Source organism: Oncorhynchus masou, chromosome 22 (assembly GCF_036934945.1).
Source record: "Oncorhynchus masou masou isolate Uvic2021 chromosome 22, UVic_Omas_1.1, whole genome shotgun sequence".
In the NCBI taxonomy this organism is placed as follows: Eukaryota; Metazoa; Chordata; class Actinopteri; order Salmoniformes; family Salmonidae; genus Oncorhynchus; species Oncorhynchus masou.
The window spans coordinates 2,347,476-2,371,102 of NC_088233.1; the positions used below are offsets into that span (position 1 = coordinate 2,347,476).

At 39.9% G+C, this 23,627-nt stretch overlaps 1 protein-coding gene across 1 annotated transcript in view; it reads right to left on the minus strand.

Moving 5' to 3' along the window:
• Positions 1-2,153: 2,153 nt before the first annotated feature.
• Positions 2,154-23,627, minus strand: part of LOC135509763 (mucin-5B-like) — a 45,725-nt gene continuing 24,251 nt past the window's right edge. Inside the window, exons 22-37 of the mRNA XM_064930664.1 lie at positions 23,440-23,547; positions 20,779-20,958; positions 20,401-20,640; positions 17,426-17,582; positions 17,135-17,263; positions 16,749-16,889; positions 16,283-16,326; positions 15,285-15,589; positions 14,820-14,966; positions 12,873-13,175; positions 11,790-12,059; positions 10,239-10,385; positions 8,919-9,143; positions 2,869-3,011; positions 2,750-2,781; positions 2,154-2,330 (exon numbers count right to left, since the gene is read on the minus strand). Coding sequence (XP_064786736.1) covers positions 2,154-2,330; positions 2,750-2,781; positions 2,869-3,011; positions 8,919-9,143; positions 10,239-10,385; positions 11,790-12,059; positions 12,873-13,175; positions 14,820-14,966; positions 15,285-15,589; positions 16,283-16,326; positions 16,749-16,889; positions 17,135-17,263; positions 17,426-17,582; positions 20,401-20,640; positions 20,779-20,958; positions 23,440-23,547 — 2,748 coding nt within the window. The remainder of the gene's footprint in view (positions 2,331-2,749; positions 2,782-2,868; positions 3,012-8,918; positions 9,144-10,238; positions 10,386-11,789; positions 12,060-12,872; positions 13,176-14,819; positions 14,967-15,284; positions 15,590-16,282; positions 16,327-16,748; positions 16,890-17,134; positions 17,264-17,425; positions 17,583-20,400; positions 20,641-20,778; positions 20,959-23,439; positions 23,548-23,627) is intronic.

Genomic DNA, 23,627 nt, shown 5'->3' on the forward strand with positions numbered 1-23,627 from the left:
TCAATTTGGATACAACGAGTTACAGTCTATTGAGCTAGAGAACACAGTATAGATGTTATATTGGAAAACTATGATCATCTATGAATATGTTACTCGGGTGTAAATTCAATATAACCTCCAAGTTACTATCGAATTAATCAAGCAGTATATTTAGGTGTAGTTACTTTACTTCAAACAAACACATTCAACCAGTTTCCTCATCTACTTACAGGGACACAGTCCTCTGGACGGAACACTGGGCATTTCAATTTGGATTCCACAACGATGAACTGGCTGTTTGTCTTTGTGCATTCATACTTCACACAGCGGTCACTAGGGGGCGACCAAAACTCCCCAAGCTGTCAAGTTGCAGAAAAATAAATGTTGGTAATTTGATACTGTATGTTATAGAAACTTCAATAAATAAGAGTTTATAAATCATTTATAAACCTTTCAGAAATATGTACATCATTAATCGAAAATGTAAACAAGCATTACAATTCTTAAGCATTTACATCTTTAACATTCATGATCATTTCTAAGCAATTATATGTTCTCATTATTTATGTCATTCGTCCCTTTGACATTTCACCAAGATATCTGATATTAAAAATAATCTAATTTGGGTGCATTATCTCATCAATGTCACCTGAATGATGTGAGATGTGGCATTTTGGAGAGCGACAACACAGTCCTTCTGTACACACGTTCCACAACATTTCTCAGGTACGACTTCATACGCATAACCCTATAATAAGGAGAATCAACATGGTGACATCATTAGGGGATTTCCTTCATATAAACCTGGAATATTAGACTGTATAGCCAACCATGTAAAATGCTTCACTTATGTTAAACCGAGTTTGCAATTATCCCGAGTACAGTACCGTTGGGCAGGTGGTGGAACAGTTGATTTGGGCACACTTAACAACATATAGCTTGGAGACTGGATCCTTTTTAGGACCACACTTGCACTCCTCACAGGTGCCGTTGGGAACATTTTCACCAAGCTGGAGAATGAGAGTTAGTATCATGCACTGAAGCAAAAATTAAGACTGGGGCCACAGTGGCTCTCAGGATTACTTAAAGGGGCAATCTGTAATTGGTACATCAATATTTAGGTTTATTTTATACAAAATTTACAAATTATTTATTGTCATATGGCTCTGAGTGATATCAAAGAAGTGTCACTTCTCACCGTGTATTCAGTATTGTTGTGGACACAAACAGGTTTGGGCACTGAAAGAACACACAATAAAAGGGTCAGACAATGGTTGAGACATAACAGTTGTTGAACGGTTAAGTTAGTCACAATTCCTGCACCATGTTACCATCATGACACCTGCACCATGTTACCATCATGACACCTGCACCATGTTACCATCATGACACCTGCACCATGTTACCATCATGACACCTGCACCATGTTACCATCATGACACCTGCACCATGTTCATGATAATATTTACATTCATCCTGGGCTTAATAATTAGCTCCAGGTTGAAGTTAAAGTCTAAGTACATGATATGTTTGAGTGAGCGCTGTGCCTTTCCACGTTCTTGGAATAGAAATATGAAGTCACTGTTTTATCACTTTACACAGTTTTTAAATTATGGTGCATGATGGTCCACTGACAGGGTCCAATAACATGGTCCAATAACATGGTCCAATAACATGGTCCAATAACAGGGTCCAATAACATGGTCCAATGACATGGTCCAATAACATGGTCCAATAACAGGGTCCAATAACAGGGTCCAATAACAGGGTCCAATAACAGGGTCCAATAACATGGTACAATAACAGGGTCCAATGACATGGTTTTCTATGAGTTTTCTTTGTTGTTACTTTTAAGGTTGGAATCAACATGCAGAACCTCCAGCAGAAAGAGAGGTAAGAAACCATTGGTCCACCAGCTCAGGGACAAGCTACACTAATCACAGTCCGGTGATTATGTCACAGAGTTATGTCACATTTATGAACCCTTTATAAAGCACGTTATAGATGCTTTGTAACACATTTATGTAGTGCTTATGAAAGCTTTATGAACTAGCTAGAATGAAGAGCTGTTTGGTGCTAACATTCCACTCCTTGTCATATGCCAAACATTTAGCACAAGCAGACTTGTACCCAGGTTACCTGGTAGCACGTTAAGGTGCCTCTCTATCCTGTCTCTACTCACCACATGTATTTATCTGACAGCAGTCCACCGTCTCGTTGACCAACACCTCACCGTACTTCTTACAGGTAACAATTTCTTGGGGCGGACATTTCACTGGTTCACACTGGACACTCAGTGTGTCAGCATTACACGTGCACTTCTGGCAGTTACTGTACCAAGTCTCACCAAACTGTGTTGGGACAAAACAAACACTGTTAGCAGAGACTTCAAATTTATTAAGACGAGGACTGGCCACCCCTCAGAACCTGGTTCCTCTCTTGGTTTATTCCTAGGTTTCTGCCTTCTCTGGAGTTTTTTCTAGCCACTGTCTTTCTGCCTCTGCATTGCATGCTCTTTGAGGTTTTAGACTGGGTATGTGTAAAGGCTTTGTTGCTGCTGCTGATGAAAAAAGGGCTTTATCAAATACATTTGATTGATAATAGCAATAGGGCTCCAGCCTCTTCAGGGCTGGACAACTTACAATCCCCAATGAAACTAGTAAACTGATTAAAATAATGGGGGTTCTATACAGAACCTTTTTGTGGGCCATAATGTGAAGTGAACCATTTATTCTGACAGATTCATTGTGGTATACATCCACATTATTACCTGTTTGGGTTTTCCATCAGGTCCTGTGCATCCTTGAAGGGAAAATAAGATCCTAGGTCATAAATGGTGGTACTTTGAGACAATTAAATAATGTCTTCCTCAAACTGACACATCCTTACCACAGTCACGAACACAGGTGTCAGAGAATGTGTTGAACAAGATGGTACCCTCAGGGCAGAAACAGCCCTCCATGAATGAGTCACATACAAAGTCACGGGTCATTTGTGCTCCTTGACATGGATGCACATATTTGTCATTGTATCTAAGACAAGAAAAAACAATTAATCACAGACTAGAAACCTTGGAATAGAATGGAAACCTTTAAGAATGCATGTCCTTTTGGTAGTGGTATAAAATAATGAGATGGGAAGAGATGGGAATGAGATGAGATGGAAATGAGAAAAAGAATGAGATGAGATGGGAATGAGATAGGAATGAGAATGAAATGGGAATGAGATGGGAATGAGAATGAGATGGAAATGAGATGAGAATGAGATGAGATTGGAATGAGATGAGATGGGAATGAGATGAGAATGGGAAAGAGATGGGAATGAAATGTGATGGCAATGACATGAGATGGGAATGAGAATGTAATGAGAATCAGATGAGATGGGAATGAGATGAGAATGGGAATGAGATGGGAATGAAATGTGATGGCAATGACATGAGATGGGAATGAGATGGATACCTTGAATTGCATGTTGGCTGGATAGTAGAGCCACATGCCTTATACACTTTGGTCTTAGGGCATGTCAGATCTATATTATGGTCAAGATGGAATGAAAGACAAAACAGTATGTACGCAATTTGTAAATGCAGGTTGTCAAAATACAAAAAATGTATGTAAATCGTAAGGTTATTAGAATTATTTAAAATCGTATTAACATCTATCCTGCATCCGAAATTGGATCCTATTCCCTAGATCACTACTTATGGCCGGAGCCTGGTCAAAAGCAGTGCACTATGTAGGGAATAGGATCCCATTGGGGACACAGTTCTAATTGGATATGAAAGTCCTTCCCTACCACATGTTCCATTAGTTGATGTCCTCCAGTCGATACAGACTCCAGCTGCTGCACACCTAACAGCGTAGGCTTCCAGGCTGGAGCAGCCGATTGAGATATTTGGCATGTGGCAGACATCAAACTTACAGGCCTCGAAGAAGGGTTGACGTGGGATAACGTCATGGCATTGCTTAAAGACCCTTCCAAAATAAAGACCCCATTTAAGTTATTATATCGGCCTAACCCAAAAGGGGCATTTAACATGTCACAACAGATTTCCTACAAATATTGACTACTCTATGCCTTACACGCTAAATTATTGGTGAAGCATCTAGTTCTTATGAATATGACATATTTTATATGGCATAAACAGTCTGTAAGATAAGTTTGGTTCTAAGTTATGGAACAACAACCCTTGCCTTTACCGGAGAGTTGACAGACTTGTATGTAAACAGTTTCACAGCAACCTCAATCAGATTCCCTGGTCTTTGTAATATAGCTGTCTCTTTGTGTTATTACAAGGTTACACGTCTTACGGGCTAAGTATGATGTCACAGATTGATGTCTTTCCTGATGGGCAGGTTGGAGGCTTAGGGGTAGGTAGGGTAGGGGGTTGCCGTTCACAGTAGGGTTTTTTAACATCAGGAATCTTCCATTCATGAGCCATCCCAGGACATGATGGGTCAATCTTTCCATTCGGTAATCTGCAATCGTTTTTCCTGATATTGTCACAGGTACCTTTATAAAGGTACAATAAATAAGGGAATGAGAAAAAACACAAGTTATTTTATGTCAGAAACAGCTGCTCATAACTTTAAGCCCTACCTACAGTATCTTTTAGTTGGTAATGCTATCATTGTCACTGTACAGTGACCTTTAATTCCATGGAAATGCAAAAACACACAACAAAATAACATTAAATCATTGCAACAAATGTTCAGTTTACTCACAGAGTACTACAAGCTGTTCATCTGATTCATACTTAAAGTGTTTTTGGTCTACATATTGGATGCATCCCAAATGGGACCCTATTCCCCCTGGTTAAAAGGAGTGCACTACAATGGGACCCTATTTCCCCTGGTTAAAAGGAGTGCTCTACAATGGGAACCTATTCGCCCTGGTTAAAAGGAGTGCACTACAATGGGACCCTATTCCCCCTGGTTAAAAGGAGTGCACTACAATGGGACCCTATTCCCCCTGGTTAAAAGGAGTGAACTACAATGGGACCCTATTCCCCCTGGTTAAAAGGAGTGCACTACAATGGGACCCTATCCCCCCTGGTTAAAAGGAGTGCACTACAATGGGACCCTATTCCCCCTGGTTAAAAGGAGTGCACTACAATGGGACCCTATTCCCCCTGGTTAAAAGGAGTGCACTACAATGGGACCCTATTTCCCCTGGTTAAAAGGAGTGCACTACAATGGGATCCTATTCCCCCTGGTTAAAAGGAGTGCACTACAATGGGACCCTATCCCCACCTGGTTAAAAGGATTGCACTACATTGGGAACAGTGTGCCATTTGGGATGCAGTAAAGCCTACAGACTTACCACACTGCCCCTCTGTGTTGTTGTGGAATAGGGAGTTTGGCAGGGTCACACTGAACATAAGGGACTTAAACATCACTGTTGCTTTAATGGCATGGATCTTCAACAGTAACTCTACCCCAGTGCTGGTGATCATGAGGTCTTCATTAGAAAAGGTTGGGAAGATCTGATTTCCATTGATGTAAACCTTGTAAATTATCAGGAAAAATATTACATTACGAATGAGAGTAGAGAACATAATAACATTACAATAATGTAACTAAGATATGAACGGTTTCCAGAACTAACTAACTACCTTGATGATGGCTCTGAGTTAACGTGACGCCATCATCAAAATGGTTAACCAATATGTAATGTTGATAAATAACTATTTGTAACTACTGTAGTGTAGTACTGCACATTATATTTATAGTAGTCAGCAAGATCAGATTTCCCCTTTAATCAATACCCTCACGTTACAAAAAGTAAATACGTTAATAATACATTTCAAAATATGAAGCTAGATTATTTTAAGTCTTAAAGTGGTATGAGAATGTCGATCTCAAATAATGTCTATATCAAATAATGTCTGTTTCAAAGAATGTCTGTATCAAAGAATGTCTGTATCAAACAATGTCTATATCAAAGTATGTCTGTATCAAAGAATGTCTGTATCAAATAATGTCTATATCAAATAATGTCTATATCAAAGAATGTCGATCTCAAATAATGTCTGTATCAAACAATATCTATATCAAAGAATGTCTATATCAAAGAATGTCTATATCAAAGAATGTCTGTATCAAAGAATGTCTATCTCAAAGTGCACTTTTTAAAGCGTATAAATGTGAACAATAGCACAGTTATATTTACCATATTTGTTGTCACGTTTAATCTCTTCGGAGTAAGAACGATTTTGTAAGACTTGTAATTGACAATCAGAGACTGAGGGCAGGTCGCATGTCCAGACGGATCGCAGTTATAGTTGTCGATGTTGACACTGAAGTTCTGTCGAGGAACTATTTCTTTAATCAAAACGTAGGTGCAGTTTTCCTGGAAACTGTAATATTGGCCATCAAATGTGACGTAATGAGGGTCTCCCCATCCATAGCATATACCTGAGAGATAGAACAGAAGAAGGTAACAAATAGATCACTCATCAATACAAGAGTTTAAAGTCCTACTCCAGTCTCATTTTCACCTCATTTAACACCTGATTTACTGAACACAACAGCTGGTGTCCTCATGAAATGGCACAAGCTGATAACATCACAATGTCACTATCAGATCAGACCAAGGGTGCAACTTAAACTGGGGACGGGGGGGTGGACGGGGGCATGTCTCCCCCACTTTCTGAAATTGCATTTTTGTTCCCCCTCAGTACAAAACAGGGCAACGCTGCGCTTTAGGACCATGCGGACGCCTCTGAGTGGTCGAGTAGGGTGTTTTGGAGTGTTTATCCAACTGGATACAAATAATAATGATAATGATTATGTCCCCCCCCCCACTTCTAAAACCAAAGTTACGCCACTGGATCAGACCAACTCCTTGAAGTTTGCAGTTGTGTAAAAAAAAAAAAATGTTTAAAACGTATTGTATTTCTTTACCCTTTAGTATGTGTACTTTACTATATTTATACTTGGGATATCACTTTCAACAGGAACAGTAAAAATAACACTGGAGGACGTCTTTAAAACAAGTAAACTTGGAGTAATAAGTATTTGTAGATGGAGAAGATAATTAAAAACATTACGTTTTGAACTTACATTCACATTCGTAGTGATAGCAGCAACCTGATTCGTCATAGACTTTCACTGGTGGGTATCCATTTTCACACACAGGCTTTTCTACAGACTTACAGTCCACTGGCGTGGTGGTAATTACACCCCTGTGGCAAGTCTGAGTAGTGCAGTTGTCTGTCTTCCAAGTCTCTCCATCCTAAAGTTGAAAATGTATGTTTTAGTCCTGAAAGTAAACACACTACGTACTACACAACACTATGAACTACACAATACTATGAACTACACAACACTATGAACTACACAACACTATAAACTACACAACACTATGAACTACACAACACTATGAACTACACAACACTGTGAACTACACAACACTATGAACTACACAACACTATGAAGTACACAGCATTATGAACTACACAACACTATGAACTACAAAACACTATGAACTACACAACACTATGAACTACACAACACTATGAGCTACACAACACTATGAACTACACAACACTATGAACTACACAATACTATGAACTACACAATACTATGAACTACACAACACTATGAACTACACAACACTGTGAACTACACAACACTATGAACTGCGCAACACTATGAACTACACAACACTATGAAGTACACAGCACTATGAACTACACAACACTATGAACTACACAAACACTATGAACTACACAACACTATGAACTACACAAACACTATGAACTACACAACACTATAACTACACAGCACTATGAACTGCACAGCACTTTGAACTACACAGCACTATGAACTACACAACACTATGAACTACACAACACTACGAACTACACAACACTATACATACACAACACTATGAACTACACAACATTATGATCTACACAACACTATGAACTACACAACACTATGAACTACACAAACACTATGAACTACACAACGCTATAACTACACAGCACTATGAACTACACAAACACTTTGAACTACACAGCACTATGAACTACACAACACTACGAACTACACAACACTATACATACACAACACTATGAACTACACAACATTATGATCTACACAACACTATGAACTACACAACACTATGAACTACACAAACACTATGAACTACACAACACTATGAACTACACAAACACTATGAACTACACAACACTATAACTACACAGCACTATGAACTACACAGCACTTTGAACTACACAGCACTATGAACTACACAACACCATGAACTACACAACACTATGAGCTACACAACACTATGAGCTACACAACACTATGAACTACACAACACTATGAACTACACAACACTATGAACTACACAACACTATGAACTACACAACACTATACATACACAACACTATGAACTACACAACACTATGAACTACACAACACTATAACAACACAGCACTATGAACTACACAACACTACGAACTAAGAAACACAATAATTCTGTTTATTTTATTTCATTACCTTTCTTGGTGGAATGACATATTCACAGCCCTTGTAAGGTGTAGTCGGGGAAAATGTAGATGTTGTAGAATGTGTAGCTTCTGTTGTTGTTGAGACAGTGCTGACTCTAGCTGAGACAGTGCTGACTGTAGCTGAGACAGTGCTGACTGTAGCTGAGACAGTGCTGACTGTAGCTGGGGTCGTAGAGGGACATGGTCTGGCTTGTTTCTCAACAACACAACTTGAGTTACAGTAGGACGTGAAACACCAGCCTGCCCCATCAGTCTCATTATATATCAAGGAACCTAATCAAAAACATAATATTAGTAATGAATAGATATTACATGAAGTGAAATGAATGCAATATGTAGTCAGAACTGTTCATTTTAATGAAGGAAACTTATCACTTACCAGCAGGGAAATGTAGATTTTTGTATGTGCAAAAACATAATGTGGTAGGGCTTGTGGTCGTGGTAGGGGCTGTTGTTGGGGTAATGATAGGGGTTGTTGTTGGGGTAATGATAGGGGTTGTTGTTGGGGTAATGGTAGGGGTTGTTGTTGGAGTAATGGTAGGGGTTGTTGTTGGGGTAATGGCAGGGGTTGTTGTTAGGGTAATGGTAGGGGTTGTTGTTGGGGTAATGGTTGGGGTTGTTGTTATGGTAGTGGTAGGGGCTGTTGTTGGGGTAATGATAGAGGTTGTTGTTGGGTTAATGGTAGGGGTAGTTCCTGGTGTAATGATAGAGGTTGTTTTTGGGGTAGTGGTAAGGGTTGTTGTTGGGGTAATTGTAGGGGTTGTCATTGGGGTAATGGTAGGGGTTGTTGTTGGGCTAATGGTAGTCGTTGTGGTTGGGTTTGATGTAGTAGTTTCTTCTGTCTGTGTTGTCAAGTTTGAGATTTGCTTTACTGTTGGTCCTGTGATAGGTGGATTTGTGACTACAGTGAAGGCTGTTGTTGTGGTTGATGCTTTGGTGGTTGCTGTTGTTATAACCTCTGAGGTAGTCCTCGTCTGAGTTGTTGTTGTGGTAGTAGTTGGGATAGTAGTAGGGGTTGTTGTGGGAGTTGTTGATTCTGGACCTGTTGTCATTTCCTCTGTTGTTTCACTTGATGTGGAATATGTTGTTGTCTTAGATGTTGTTGTGGTTGATGGACTTTCTGTGGTTGTTGTTGTTGTTGGTGGTGTAGTGGTTGTTGTGGGTGTTGTTGATTCTGGACCAGTTGTCATTTCCTCTGTTGTTTCACTTGTTGTGGAATATGTTGTTGTCTTAGATGTTGTTGTGGTTGATGGGCTTTCTGTTGTTGTTGTTGTTGTTGTTGTTGTTGTTGGTGTAGTGGTTGTTGTGGGAGTTGTTGATTCTGGACCTGTTGTAATTTCCTCTGTTTTTTCAGTTGTTGTGGAATATGTTGTTGTCTTAGATGTTGTTGTGGTTGATGGGCTTTCTGTGGTGGTTGTTGTTGTAGTGGGGGTAGTGGTGGTAGGTGTTGTTGATTCTGGACCAGTTGTAACTTCCTCTGTTACTATTGTTGTTATGGATGGAGTTGTTGACTTAGTTGTGGTTGTTGGAATTTCTGTTGTTGTTGTTGGATGTTCTGTTGTTGTTTGACTTTCTGTTGTTGTTCTTGTTTGGGTAGTTGTTGTTTGACTTTCTGTTGTTGTTCTTGTTGTTGGGGTAGTTGTTGTTGTTGGACTTTCTGTTGTTGTTGTTGTTGGGGTAGTTGTTGTTGTTGGACTTTCTGTTGTTGTTGTTGGGTTAGTTGTTGTTGTTGGACTTTCTGTTGTTGTTCTTGTTGTTGGGGTAGTTGTTGTTGTTGGATTTTCTGTTGTTCTTGTTGTTGGGGTAGTTGTTGGTGTTGGACTTTCTGTTGTTGTTGTTGTTGGGGTAGTTGATGATGTTGCAATGGTTGTTGTATGCCTTTCTGCGGTGGTAGGTGTCTCATTGCTACAAACATCAATACAACATCTGACTCTGATCTCGTAGTTGTAGCATATTGGTGGGATGCCTTGATCCTTGTTGCGGCATATCAGTCCAACTGAGGGATTGCATTCAACATTTTGACCTAGTTCGGCCAAAGGAACATGGATGTTGTCTTTGGCTCTGCATTCTACTTCCTTCGGTTGGCTACAAATATCAATACCAGATTTCCTTATATTTTCTATGGTTTCAAAATCTCCTTCTTCTGGTCCAACAGAGGGATAGTGTTTGCTAATCCAGTCTGACCATTCACAGACAGTCTTGGTCAGGCAGTGTGGAGTAGTCGTGGGTGACGTGGGTGTTGGTGATGTCGGGGTTGTTGTGAGCGTAGTGGAAGGGGTTGTTGTCAGAGTAATGGTTGTTGTGGTTGTTGTTGGTTCTGCACCAGTTGTAATTTCCTCTGTTGTTTCACTTGTTGTGGAATATTTTGTTGACATAGTTGTTGTTGATGTTGGACTTTCTGTTGTTGTTGTTGGACTTTCTGTTGTTGTTGTTGAGGTAATGATAGGGGTTGTTATTGGGGTAGTAGTGGGGGTTGTTGTGGTTGTTGTTGGTTCTGGACCAGTTGTAATTTCCCCTGTTGTTTCACTTGTTGTGGAATATGTTGTTGTCTTAGATGTTGTTGTTGTTGATGGACTTTCTGTGGTTGTTGTTGTTGTTGTTGGTGGTGTAGTAGTTGTTGTGGGAGTTGTTGATTCTGGACCAGTTGTAATTTCCTCTGTTGTTTCACTTGTTGTGGAATATGCTGTTGTCTTAGATGTTGTTGTGGTTGATGGACTTTCTGTGGTTGTTGTTGTTGTGGTTGTGGTGGTAGGTGTTGTTGATTCTGGACCAGTTGTAACTTCCTCTGTTACTATTGTTGTTATGGATGGAGTTGTTGACTTAGTTATGGTTGTTGGAATTTCTGTTGTTGTTGTTGGAAGTTCTGTTGTTGTTGGACTTTCTGTTGTTGTTGTTGGGTTAGTTGTTGTTGTTGGATTTTCTGTTGTTCTTGTTGTTGGGGTAGTTGATGATGTTGCAATGGTTGTTGTGTGCCTTTCTGCGGTGGTAGGTGTCTCATTGCTACAAACATCAACACAACATCTGACTCTGATCTCGTAGTTGTAGCATATTGGTGGGATGCCTTGATCCTTGTTGCGGCATATCAGTCCAACTGAGGGATTGCATTCAACATTTTGACCTAGTTCGGCCAAAGGAACATGGATGTTGTCTTTGGCTCTGCATTCTACTTCCTTTGGTTGGCTACAAATATCAATACCAGATTTCCTTATATTTTCTATGGTTTCAAAATCTCCTTCTTCTGGTCCAACAGAGGGATAGTGTTTGCTAATCCAGTCTGTCCATTCACACACAGTCTTGGTCAGGCAGTGTGGAGTAGTAGTGGGTGAAGTGGGTGTTGGTGAAGTCGGGGTTGTTGTGGGCGTAGTGGAAGGGGTTGTTGTCAGAGTAATGGTTGTTGTGGGCGTATTGGAAGGGGTTGTTGTCAGAGTAATGGTTGTTGTGGGCGTAGTGGAAGGGGTTGTTTTCAGAGTAATGGTTGTTGTGGGGGTAGTGGTAGGGGTTGTGGAGGTGGTAGGGGTGGTTGTCAGAGTAAAGGTTGTTGTGGTTGATGTTGGTTCTGGACCAGTTGTAATTTCCTCTGTTGCTTCACTTGTTGTGGAATATTTTGTTGACATAGTTGTTGTTGTTGATGTTGGACTTTCTGTTGTTGATGTTGGACTTTCTGTTGTTGTTATTGTTGGGGTAATGGTAGGGGTTGTCTTTTGGGTAATGGTAGGGGTTGTTGTTGGGGTAATGGTAGTGGTTGTTGTTGGGGTAATGGTAGGGGTTGTTGTTGGGCTAATGGTAGTCGTTGTGGTTGGGTTTGATGTAGTAGTTTCTTCTGTCTGTGTTGTCAAGTTTGAGATTTGCTTTACTGTTGGTTCTGTGATAGGTGGATTTGTGACTACAGTGAAGGCTGTTGTTGTGGTTGATGCTTTGGTGGTTGCTGTTGTTATAACCTCAGAGGTAGTCCTCGTCTGAGTTGTTGTTGTGGTAGTAGTTGGGGAGGTAGTAGGGGTTGTTGTGAGAGTTGTTGATTCTGGACCAGTTGTAACTTCCTCTGTTGTTTCAGTTGTTGTGGAATATGTTGTTGTCTTAATTGTTGTTGTGGTTGATGGGATTTCTGTGATGGTTGTTGTTGTTGTTATTGTTGGTGTAGTGGTTGTTGTGGGAGTTGTTGATTCTGGACCTGTTGTAATTTCCTCTGTGGTTTCAGTTGTTGTGGAATATGTTGTTGTCTTAGATGTTGTTGTGTTTGATGGACTTTCTGTGGTGGTTGTTGTTGTTGTGGTTGTGGTGGTAGGTGTTGTTGATTCTGGACCAGTTGTAACTTCCTCTGTTACTATTGTTGTTATGGATGGAGTTGTTGACTTAGTTGTGGTTGTTGGACTTTCTGTTGTTGTTGTTGGACGTTCTGTTGTTGTTCTTGTTGTTGGGGTAGTTGTTGCTGTTGGACTTTCTGTTGTTGTTCTTGTTGTTGGGGTAGTTGTTGTTGTTGGACTTTCTTTTGTAGTTGTTGTTGTTGGGATAGTTGTTGTTTGACGTTCTGTTGTTGTTCTTGTTGTTGGGGTAGTTGTTGTTGTTGGATTTTCTGTTGTTCTTGTTGTTGGGGTAGTTGTTGGTGTTGGACTTTCTGTTGTTGTTGTTGTTGTTGGGGTAGTTGATGATGTTGCAATGGTTGTTGTGTGCCTTTCTGCGGTGGTAGGTGTCTCATTGCTACAAACATCAATACAACATCTGACTCTGATCTCATAGTTATAGCATATTGGTGGGATGCCTTGATCCTTGTTGCGGCATATCAGTCCAACTGAGGGATTGCATTCAACATTTTGACCTAGTTCGGCCAAAGGAACATAGATGTTGTCTTTGGCTCTGCATTCTACTTCCTTCGGTTGGCTACAAATATCAATACCAGATTTCCTTATATTTTCTATGGTTTCAAAATCTCCTTCTTCTGGTCCAACAGAGGGATAGTGTTTGCTAATCCAGTCTGACCATTCACAGACAGTCCTGGTCAGGCAGTGTGGAGTAGTAGTGGGTGAAGTGGGTGTTGGTGATGTAGGGGTTTTTGTGGGCGTAGTGGAAGGGGTTGTTGTCAGAGTAAAGGTTGTTGTGGTTGTTGTTGGTTCTGCACCAGTTGTAATTTCCTCTGTTGTTTCACTTGTTGTGGAATATTTTGTTGACATAGTTGTTGTTGTTGTTGGACTTTCTGTTGTTGTTGTTGTTGTTGTTGAGGTAATGGTAATGGTTGTTATTGGGGTAGTAGTGGGGGTTGTTGTGGTTGTTGTTGGCTCTGGACCAGTTGTAATATCCTCTGTTGTTTCACTTGTTGTGGAATATGTTGTTGTCTTAGATGTTGTTGTGGTTGATGGACTTTCTGTGGTTGTTGTTGTTGTTGGTGGTGGTGTAGTGGTTGTTGTGGGAGTTGTTGATTCTGGACCAGTTGTAATTTCCTCTGTTGTTTCACTTTTTGTGGAATATGTTGTTGTCTTTGATGTTGTTGTGGTTGATGGACTTTCTGTGGTTGTTGTTGTTGTGGTTGTGGTGGTAGGTGCAGATGATTCTGGACCAGTTGTAACTTCCTCTGTTACTATTGTTGTTATTGATGGAGTTGTTGACTTAGTTGTGGTTGTTGGAATTTCTGTTGTTGTTGGACGTTCTGTTGTTGTTTGACTTTCTGTTGTTGTTCTTGTTGTTGGGGTAGTTGTTGTTGTTGGACTTTCTGTTGTTGTTGTTGATGTTGGGTTAGTTGTTGTTTGACTTTCTGTTGTTGTTCTTGTTGTTGGGGTAGTTGTTGGTGTTGGACTTTCTGTTGTTGTTGTTGTTGTTGGGGTAGTTGATGATGTTGCAATGGTTGTTGTGTGCCTTTCTGAAGTGGTAGGTGTCTCATTGCTACAAACATCAATACAACATCTGACTCTGATCTCGTAGTTGTAGCATATTGGTGGGATGCCTTGATCCTTGTTGCGGCATATCAGTCCAACTGAGGGGTTGCATTCAACATTTTGACCTAGTTCGGCCAAAGGAACATGGATGTTGTCTTTGGCTCTGCATTCTACATCCTTAGGTTGGCTACAAATATCAATACCAGATTTCCTTATATTTTCTATGGTTTCAAAATCTCCTTCTTCTGGTCCAACAGAGGGATAGTGTTTGCTAATCCAGTCTGACCATTCACAGACAGTCTTGGTCAGGCAGTGTGGAGTAGTAGTGGGTGAAGTGGGTGTTGGTGATGTCGGGGTTGTTGTGGGCATAGTGGAAGGGGTTGTTGTCAGAGTAAGGGTTGTTGTCGTTGTTGTTGGTTCTGGACCAGTTGTAATTTCCTCTGTTTTTTCACTTGTGGTGGAATATTTTGTTGACATAGTTGTTGTTGTTGATCTTGGACTTTCTGTTGGTGTTGTTGTTGTTGGGGTAATTGTTGGTGTTGGACTTTCTGTTGTTGTTGTTGTTGGGGTAGTTGTTGTAATGGTTGTTGTGGGCCTGACTGAGGTGGTAGTTGTCCCATTGCTACAAACATCAACAACATCAATACAACATCTGACTCTTATCTCGTAGTTGTAGCATATTGGTGGGATGCCTTGATCCTTGTTGCGGCATATCAGTCCAACTGAGGGATTGCATTCAACATTTTGACCGAGTTCGGCCAAAGGAACATGGATGTTGTCTTTGGCTCTGCATTCTACTTCCTTCGGTTGACTACAAATATCAATACCAGATTTCCTTATATTTTCTATGGTTTCAAAATCTCCTTCTTCTGGTCCAAAGGAGGGATAGTGTTTGCTAATCCAGTCTGACCAATCACAGACAGTCTTGGTCAGGCAGTGTGGAGTAGTAGTGGGTGAAGTGGGTGTTGGTGATGTAGGGGTTGTTGTGTGGGTAGTAGAAGGGGTTGTAGTCAGTGTCATGGTTGTTGTGTGGGTAGGGGTAGGGGTTATGGTTGTGGTAGTGGTAGAAGTTGTTGTTGGGGTAGAGGTAGGGGTTGTTGTTGGGGTAGATGTAGGGGTTGTTGTTGGGGTAGTGGCAGGAGTTGAGAAAACAAATGTGGTCGGTGCTTGAGTGAGTATCTGTGTTGTTGTAACACTTGGTGTAGTTGTTGGAATTGGGGTGCTGGGACAGGGGTACATAATCCGGACAATAGTTCCGTTCTCTTTGCAGGTGGCAGTGATACAGGTCCCATCACCATCAGTTGTGTGATATATGGTCACTCCATACGGGTATGTTCTGCCGTCGTATAAACAATAGCAAGCTGCAATAGTGTTTTCACAGGGAACACAAGTTATTATCACGTAATCATCTTGTCATGTTACCTTCTTGGTAATAATGTAGGCTAATGTTTCAGTTATTATCATGTAATCATCTTGTCATGTTACTTTCTTGGTAATTATGTAGGCTAATGTTTCAGTTATTATCATGTAATCATCTTGTCGTGTTACCTTCTTGGTAATAATGTAGGTTAATGTTTCAGTTATTATCATGTAATCATCTTGTCATGTTACCTTCTTGGTAATAATGTAGGCTAATGTTTCAGTTATTATCATGTAATCATCTTGTCATGTTACTTTCTTGGTAATTATGTAGGCTAATGTTTCAGTTATTATCATGTAATCATCTTGTCGTGTTACCTTCTTGGTAATAATGTAGGTTAATGTTTCAGTTATTATCATGTAATCATCTTGTCATGGTACCTTCTTGGTAATAATGTAGGCTAATGTTTCAGTTATTATCATGTAATCATCTTGTCATGTTACCTTCTTGGTAATAATGTAGGCTAATGTTTCAGTTTGTAGTGGTTTTCCTTACCTTGGACATCATAGCTGCATCTGACCTCAGTTGATGAGCAACGACTTGAAAAAGAAAGAGGGAGGTTACAGTACCTTTCAAAGTAGAATAAGATATTAAGAGCTATTTGTTATGAAGTACAAAACAATGTTACATGTTATATTCACAATATAGTATTAACAGGTCAAATCACAATAAGGTATTAACAGGTCAAATCCCAATAAGGTATTAAAGGGTCAAATCCCAATAAGGTATTAAAAGGTCAAATCCCAATAAGGTATTAACAGGTCATATCCCAATCTTTGAAAATCATAATCAATTGAATGGTAGGAAAGCCTCTTTGTAGGTGGACTATTGACATTGCCTTATCTGACCAGAGATACGTGCTACCTTAAGGCTTATACCAACCGTATTAAACCCTATGTAATGTAAGTACAGTATCTATGTATTTATCAAAATGTTGATCTGAAAACATACCATGTCTGACAGTTCTCTTTGGAAGGTATAACCTCTCCATCGTTGTAATGAGTTCCATCTCCATCGTAGCAACCACAGTCCTTCTTACTGACACACTTCATGGTACTTTCTTCCAAATAAGGCTGGGCCGAAGGACATTTTGGATAGCAACCTTTAAGATATAAACAGTCAATTCAATCCAGGACACCTGCACAGATTAGATCATCCTCATGGTATCTTGTTCTAACACCAAAGCTGTAATGGATATGATATTTCAATATTTGCATTTCGTTTTCAGTATAGATGAACAAGGGAGGGGGAGCCATTACATATTTTATACTGTACATTTGTTTAACAACTTGGATTGTAAATTGTCCAAATCAAACGGCCAAGCTGTTATGAAGGGCTCTTAGTTACCTTCCAGTGCAGGGATCTGACTGGAGCATGTTCCTGAGGGATTCTTGCAGGTCTTCATACAGGGGTATCCACACGGATTATAATGCCACTCACACTCACCAATAGGGTTGTAGAAATCACAGAACAGAGCTGGTGAAATTAAAACATGTCACATTTTAACTGAACCAGGGTCCTAAAAGAGGCTTGATTTAACAGTTACACATTCAAATCATAAATTGGTATTTTGTCCCGATAGCTAAACAATCCCACGTATCCATCAATCAATTGTCCCACTCAAAGCAAATGACTCACGGCAGATATCTGGTGTTCTCCACTTGATACAAGCCCCTGCCTCGTTACAGGCCTGGGCGTAGGCTGCTACAGCTGTACAGAAACACTCGCAGTCTCCCCCAGTGTCACAGGCACACGAGTCCCTCACACAGGCATCATGGAATGGCGTGGGGTCCACCTTTTAGGAAGATGCATTAAGCCATCATTTATTTATTCAATGCTTTGCTCAGCTTGTTGAAGAGACTACAGATGAATTATTGACGGCGATTATTATTGGGTTGGATGGTAGACTTTATGTTTTTGTTATCTGTTTAGTACTACTTTTGTTGTTGTCTATTATGGTGACTGTGTGGACATTCACATGAATATTGACAAACCAATTTTATTGGAAAGATTTTTCCATAAAACCTGAGTATAAGCTAAGGTTGTAATTGTTGTTGAAACTCTAAGACTATCGATATTGACAGAAAAAGAACAAGTCTTTGATACTAATTACTAGTCTGCAGCTAGGAATTCGGTATCATTGAATACGAAGACCGACAACTGCCGAAACATCTATCTATAACGAATGAATGTTACTCTGAACTATCCTTTCTAACCACGGCAGAGAGAGAGAGAGAGGGCGGACAAACTCTCCAACAGAAACAAACTTTTCAACAGAGATCCTGACAACACACTGAGCGTAAATATATATATTGATTGCAATAATTCCCGAATGAGTGAGCGTTCAGGTGCAAAGGATTAGCATTTCAATTGTTAGAATTATCAACCTTGTAGTGTCTCATCTCAGTTGACCCCCACTTCCCTTTTGTCCACCAAGCCGGTTTATCCCACTATTCCCCTGTCATTCCCTTGTAACCATATCGACTGTTTGTTATGCATTTACTGTGAATTACTTAGTTTGTAAATAAATGATTTCAGACAATTGATGTAAGTATGACTCATAGTGAAGACTGGGTTTGTGCAGATAACCAACAATTTACGACATTTGGAATGAGACTAACACAAGGTAAATAATAATTAATTAATTTGAAGACAAATTGATCAGATATAAAAATATCTGAAAGTTATATTAGGAAAATGATAACTTTGTAATCTGAATATTTTCCTTGGTGCCCCGACTTCCTAGTTAATTACAGTTACATGATTAATCAGTTCATTTGCGTAATAATAATAATAATAATAATAATAATAATAATAATAATAATTCATAATAATAATTCATAATAATTACAGAGAGATATTTGATAAATAAGTCTTCAGTTTTAATGATGCCAAAGACACGACACCACTCTATGTAAAGGGGAGACTCCTGTGAACACGATGGTGAAGGTAAAAGCTACGCAAACGAATGGAAGTATGGAGGTTGTTTTGTGAGAACTAAAACTAACTAAAAATAAGGGGTTAAAAAATATGCCCCCCCCCAAACATTTTTTATTCCTGAGCTTTCTTAAATCTCCTAGATATACCACAGACACTTCAGCATCTCATTCCTTATGATTTATTTTTGACTGTCTTTTTTTGCCATTTATGAATGTGTTGTTAAGGTCTGTAGTAGTAAAGGCCAAGTTCAATATTTTAAATGTTTTCTTTCAAAATATATATTTTTGAAACATAAAGGGGTCCTACAATTCAAAATGAAATATCTAAATTATCAATAGTATTACTATTTTAAAACAATTCCATATGTAACCCCCCCCAACGGTGTAGACTTCATAGCCTTTGTACAGACAGCTTGTTTTAACCTGCCGACTGCATGTATCTGCTGTACTGTCTATTGAATGTATCTGCTGTACTTTCTATTGAATGTATCTGCTGTAGTCTCTATTGAATGTATCTGCTGTAGTATATATTGAATGTATCTGCTGTACTGTCTATTGAATGTATCTGCTGTAGTCTCTATTGAATGTATCTTTTTTTTCACCTTTATTTAACCAGGTAGGCTAGTTGAGAACAAGTTCTCATTTGCAACTGCGACCTGGCCAAGATAAAGCATAGCAGTGTGAACAGACAACACAGAGTTACACATGGAGTAAACAATTAACAAGTCAATAACACAGTAGAAAAAAAGGGGAGTCTATATACATTGTGTGCAAAAGGCATGAGGAGGTAGGCGAATAATTACAATTTTGCAGATTAACACTGGAGTGATAAATGATCTGCTGTAGTCTCTATTGAATGTATCTGCTGTGCTCTCTATTGAATGTATCTGCTGTACTGTCTATTGAATGTATCTGCTGTACTGTCTATTGAATGTATCTGCTGTAGTCTCTATTGAATGTATCTGCTGTGCTGTCTATTGAATGTATCTGCTGTACTGTCTATTGAATGTATCTGCTGTAGTCTCTATTGAATGTATCTGCTGTACTGTCTATTGAATGTATCTGCTGTACTGTCTATTGAATGTATCTGCTGTAGTCTCCATTGAATGTATAGGTTATTCAAATGAATGTATCCGCTGTAGTCTCTATTGAATGTATCTGCTGTAGTCTCTATTGAATGTATCTGCTGTACTGTATATTGAATGTATCTGCTGTAGTCTCTATTGAATGTATCTGCTGTAGTCTCCATTGAATGTATAGGTTATTCAAATGAATGTATCCGCTGTAGTCTCTATTGAATGTATCTGCTGTAGTCTCTATTGAATGTATCTGCTGTACTGTCTATTGAATGTATCTGCTGTAGTCTCTATTGAATGTATCTGCTGTAGTCTCCATTGAATGTAGAGGTTATTCAAATGAATGTATCCGCTGTAGTCTCTATTGAATGTATCTGCTGTAGTCTCTATTGCATGTATCTGCTGTAGTATATATTGAATATATCTGCTGTAGTCTCTTTTGAATGTATAGGTTATGGAAATGCAGGTATTTATACTGTTCGTGTGCCTATATGTCTTCGTTTATATCAGCTGCACTACGTCGACTTCCTCACAACGTCGGTTGGTATGGCAATAAAGTATTGAATCTATATTGAATAGTATCTGCTGTGTACTGTACCTGTGAGTGGCAGGCTGAGAAAACGTTACTGGTGATGATGCTGCAGCGTTTCAGAGACCAGGACTGCCTGTATGATCTTAAAGTGCATGGGTTTTTTATGACATCAGCGTTGGGGCAACTGGGGGACACTTTCCAGCTGTTCCCAAACTCCAGAGCTTCAACAACCACTTCCTGGTTTCTGGACATGAAGTCGTTCTTTCCATTACCGTCGTAGTTTCCACACAGACCACACACTTGGCCCTGGAAGGAAATTAAACATTTAAAAATAATAACTTGAAGTAGCTAATAAAACATCACATTGTTTTGTAAGCCAATGCAATTGCTAAACAAAGATACAGTGCAATCACTGGTTCAAAATGTCCTATTCTAGTCACTCACCTGGAAGGTAGAGCTGAGTTTGATGAACAGGCTATTCTTCTTGTCCCACATGAGGATCAGGCCATTTCCAGCCTCAACAACAACATAGAGACCGATAGAGTGGACCTGGTATGGCACGTCTACCCCGTTCTCTTGTTTGATCACTTTTACAGATTCATCTGCTAGTATGATCGCATTGCTCTGAAAGGCAGAAACAGAAAGTGTTCATTGCTAATGTAATACTAGTAGAGAGGTTTACACTGTGGTGGTGCTGGGTTTTACACTGTGGTGGTGCTGGGTTTTACACTGTGGTGGTGCTGGGTTTTACACTGTGGGGGTGCTGGGTTTTACACTGTGGTGGTGCTGGGTTTTACACTATCCAGGGTTACACTGTGGTGGTGCTGGGTTTTACACTGTGGTGGTGCTGGGTTTTACACTGTGGTGGTGCTGGGTTTTACACTGTGGTGGTGCTGGGTTTTACACTATCCAGGGTAACACTGTGGTGGTGCTGGGTTTTACACTGTGGAGGTGCTTTGTTTTACACTGTGGTGGTGCTGGGTTTTACACTATCCAGGGTAACACTGTGGTGGTGGTGGGTTTTACACTGTGGTGGTGTTGGGCTTTACACAATCCAGTTTGTACACAGATACAACATGATTTGAAACTATACTGTCCAAATACATAGCTAGCACTAACCCTAATACATAGCTAACCCTAACCCTAATACATAGCTAACCCTAACCCTAACCCTAATACAAAGCTAACCCTAATACATAGCTAACCCTAAACCTAATACATAGCTAACCCTAACCCTAATACATAGCTAACCCTAACCCTGATACATAGATAACCCTAACCCTAATACATAGCTAACCCTAACCCAAATACATAGCTAACCCTAACCCTAATACATAGCTAACCCTAACCCTAACCCTAATACATAGCTAACCCTAACCCTAATACCTAGCTAACCCTAACCCTAACCCTAATACATAGCTAACCCTAACTCTGATACATAGCTAACCCTAACCCTAACCCTAATACATAGCTAACCCTAACCCAAATACATAGCTAACCCTAACCCTAATACATAGCTAACCCTAACCCTAACCCTAAAACATAGCTAACCCTAACCCAAATACATAGCTAACCCTAACCCTAATACATAGCTAACCATAACCCTAATACATAGCTAACCTTAACCCAAATACATAGCTAACCCTAAACCTAATACATAGCTAACCCTAACCCTAATACATAGCTAACCCTAATACATAGCTAACCCTAACCCTAACACATAGCTAAGCCTAAACCTAATACATAGCTAACCCTAACTCTAATACATAGCTAACCCTAAATACATAGCTAACTCTAATACATAGCTAACCCTAATACATAGCTAACCCTAACTCTAATACATAGCTAACCCTAACCCTAACACATAGCTAACCCTAAACCTAATACATAGCTAACCCTAACCCTAATACATAGCTAACCCTAACCCTAACCCTAATACATAGCTAACCCTAACACATAGCTAGCCCTAACCCAAATACATATCTAACCCTAAACCAAATACATAGCTAACCCTAACCCAAATACATAGCTAACCCTAACCCAAATACATAGCTAAACCTAACCCAAATACATAGCAAACCCTAACCCTAATACATAGCTAACACTTACCCAAATACATAGCTAACCATAACAATAAACCTAATACATAGCTAACCCTAACCCAAATACATAGCTAACCCTAACCCTAATACATAGCTAACCCTAACCCAAATACTTAGCTAATCCTAACTCTAATACATAGCAAACCCTAACCCAAATACATAGCAAACCCTAACCCTAATACATAGCTAACCCTATCCCAAATACTTAGCTAACCCTAACCCTAATACATAGCTAACCCTAACCCTAACCCTAATACATAGCTAACCCTATCCCAAATACATAGGGGTGATTTTTTATTTACATTTTATTTAACTGTTATTTTACCAGGTAAGTTGACTGAGAACACGTTCTCATTTGCAGCAACGACCTGGGGAATAGTTACAGGGGAGAGGAGGGGGATGAATGAGCCAATTGTAAACTGGGGATTATTAGGTGACCGTGATGGTATGTGGGCCAGATTGGGAATTTAGCCAGGACACCAGGGTTAACACCCCTACTCTTACGATAAATTTCATGGGATCTTTAATGACCTCAGAGAGTCAGGACACCCGTTTAACGTCCCATCCGAAAGACGGCACCCTACACAGGGCAGTGTCCATTGGGATTGGGATTTTTGTTTTAGACCAGAGGGAAGAGTGCCTCCTACTAGCCCTCCAACACTACTTCCAGCAGCATTTAGTCTCCCATCAAGGAACTGACCAGGACCAACCCTGCTTAGCTTCAGAAGCAAGCCTGCAGTGGTATAAAGGGTGGTATGCTGCTGGCAGATTTTTGTGCTGCTATCAAATCTGCCCGACAATAATTCTAAGCAGACACTCCGTCAGACAGCCCTGTCAATCAAGTGTGCTTACAAAACACATGGAGGGGACGAGATAAGTGCATCCAGAGTTCAGCATGCAATTCCGCTCACTGCCACCGGTGTCGACATTGAGTCAAATGTCCAGACTTGTCTATCGTACCTTGAATTCACTTATGAAGCCGTTTATGAACATTAGTTCCTACCCCCAAGAAGAGCTTGATGGCCTTGGAACAGGTGGTGCCGGTGGTTCCACAGGGAATGTTCTCTGTGATCACTCTAAAGGTACCGTTTGCATTGTTGCTGCAGTAGTCCTGCAGGATGTATTCATATACACAATCATTAAACCTCTTAGTTATTATCATTACCTCATCTTAATCATAATTAGAAAACA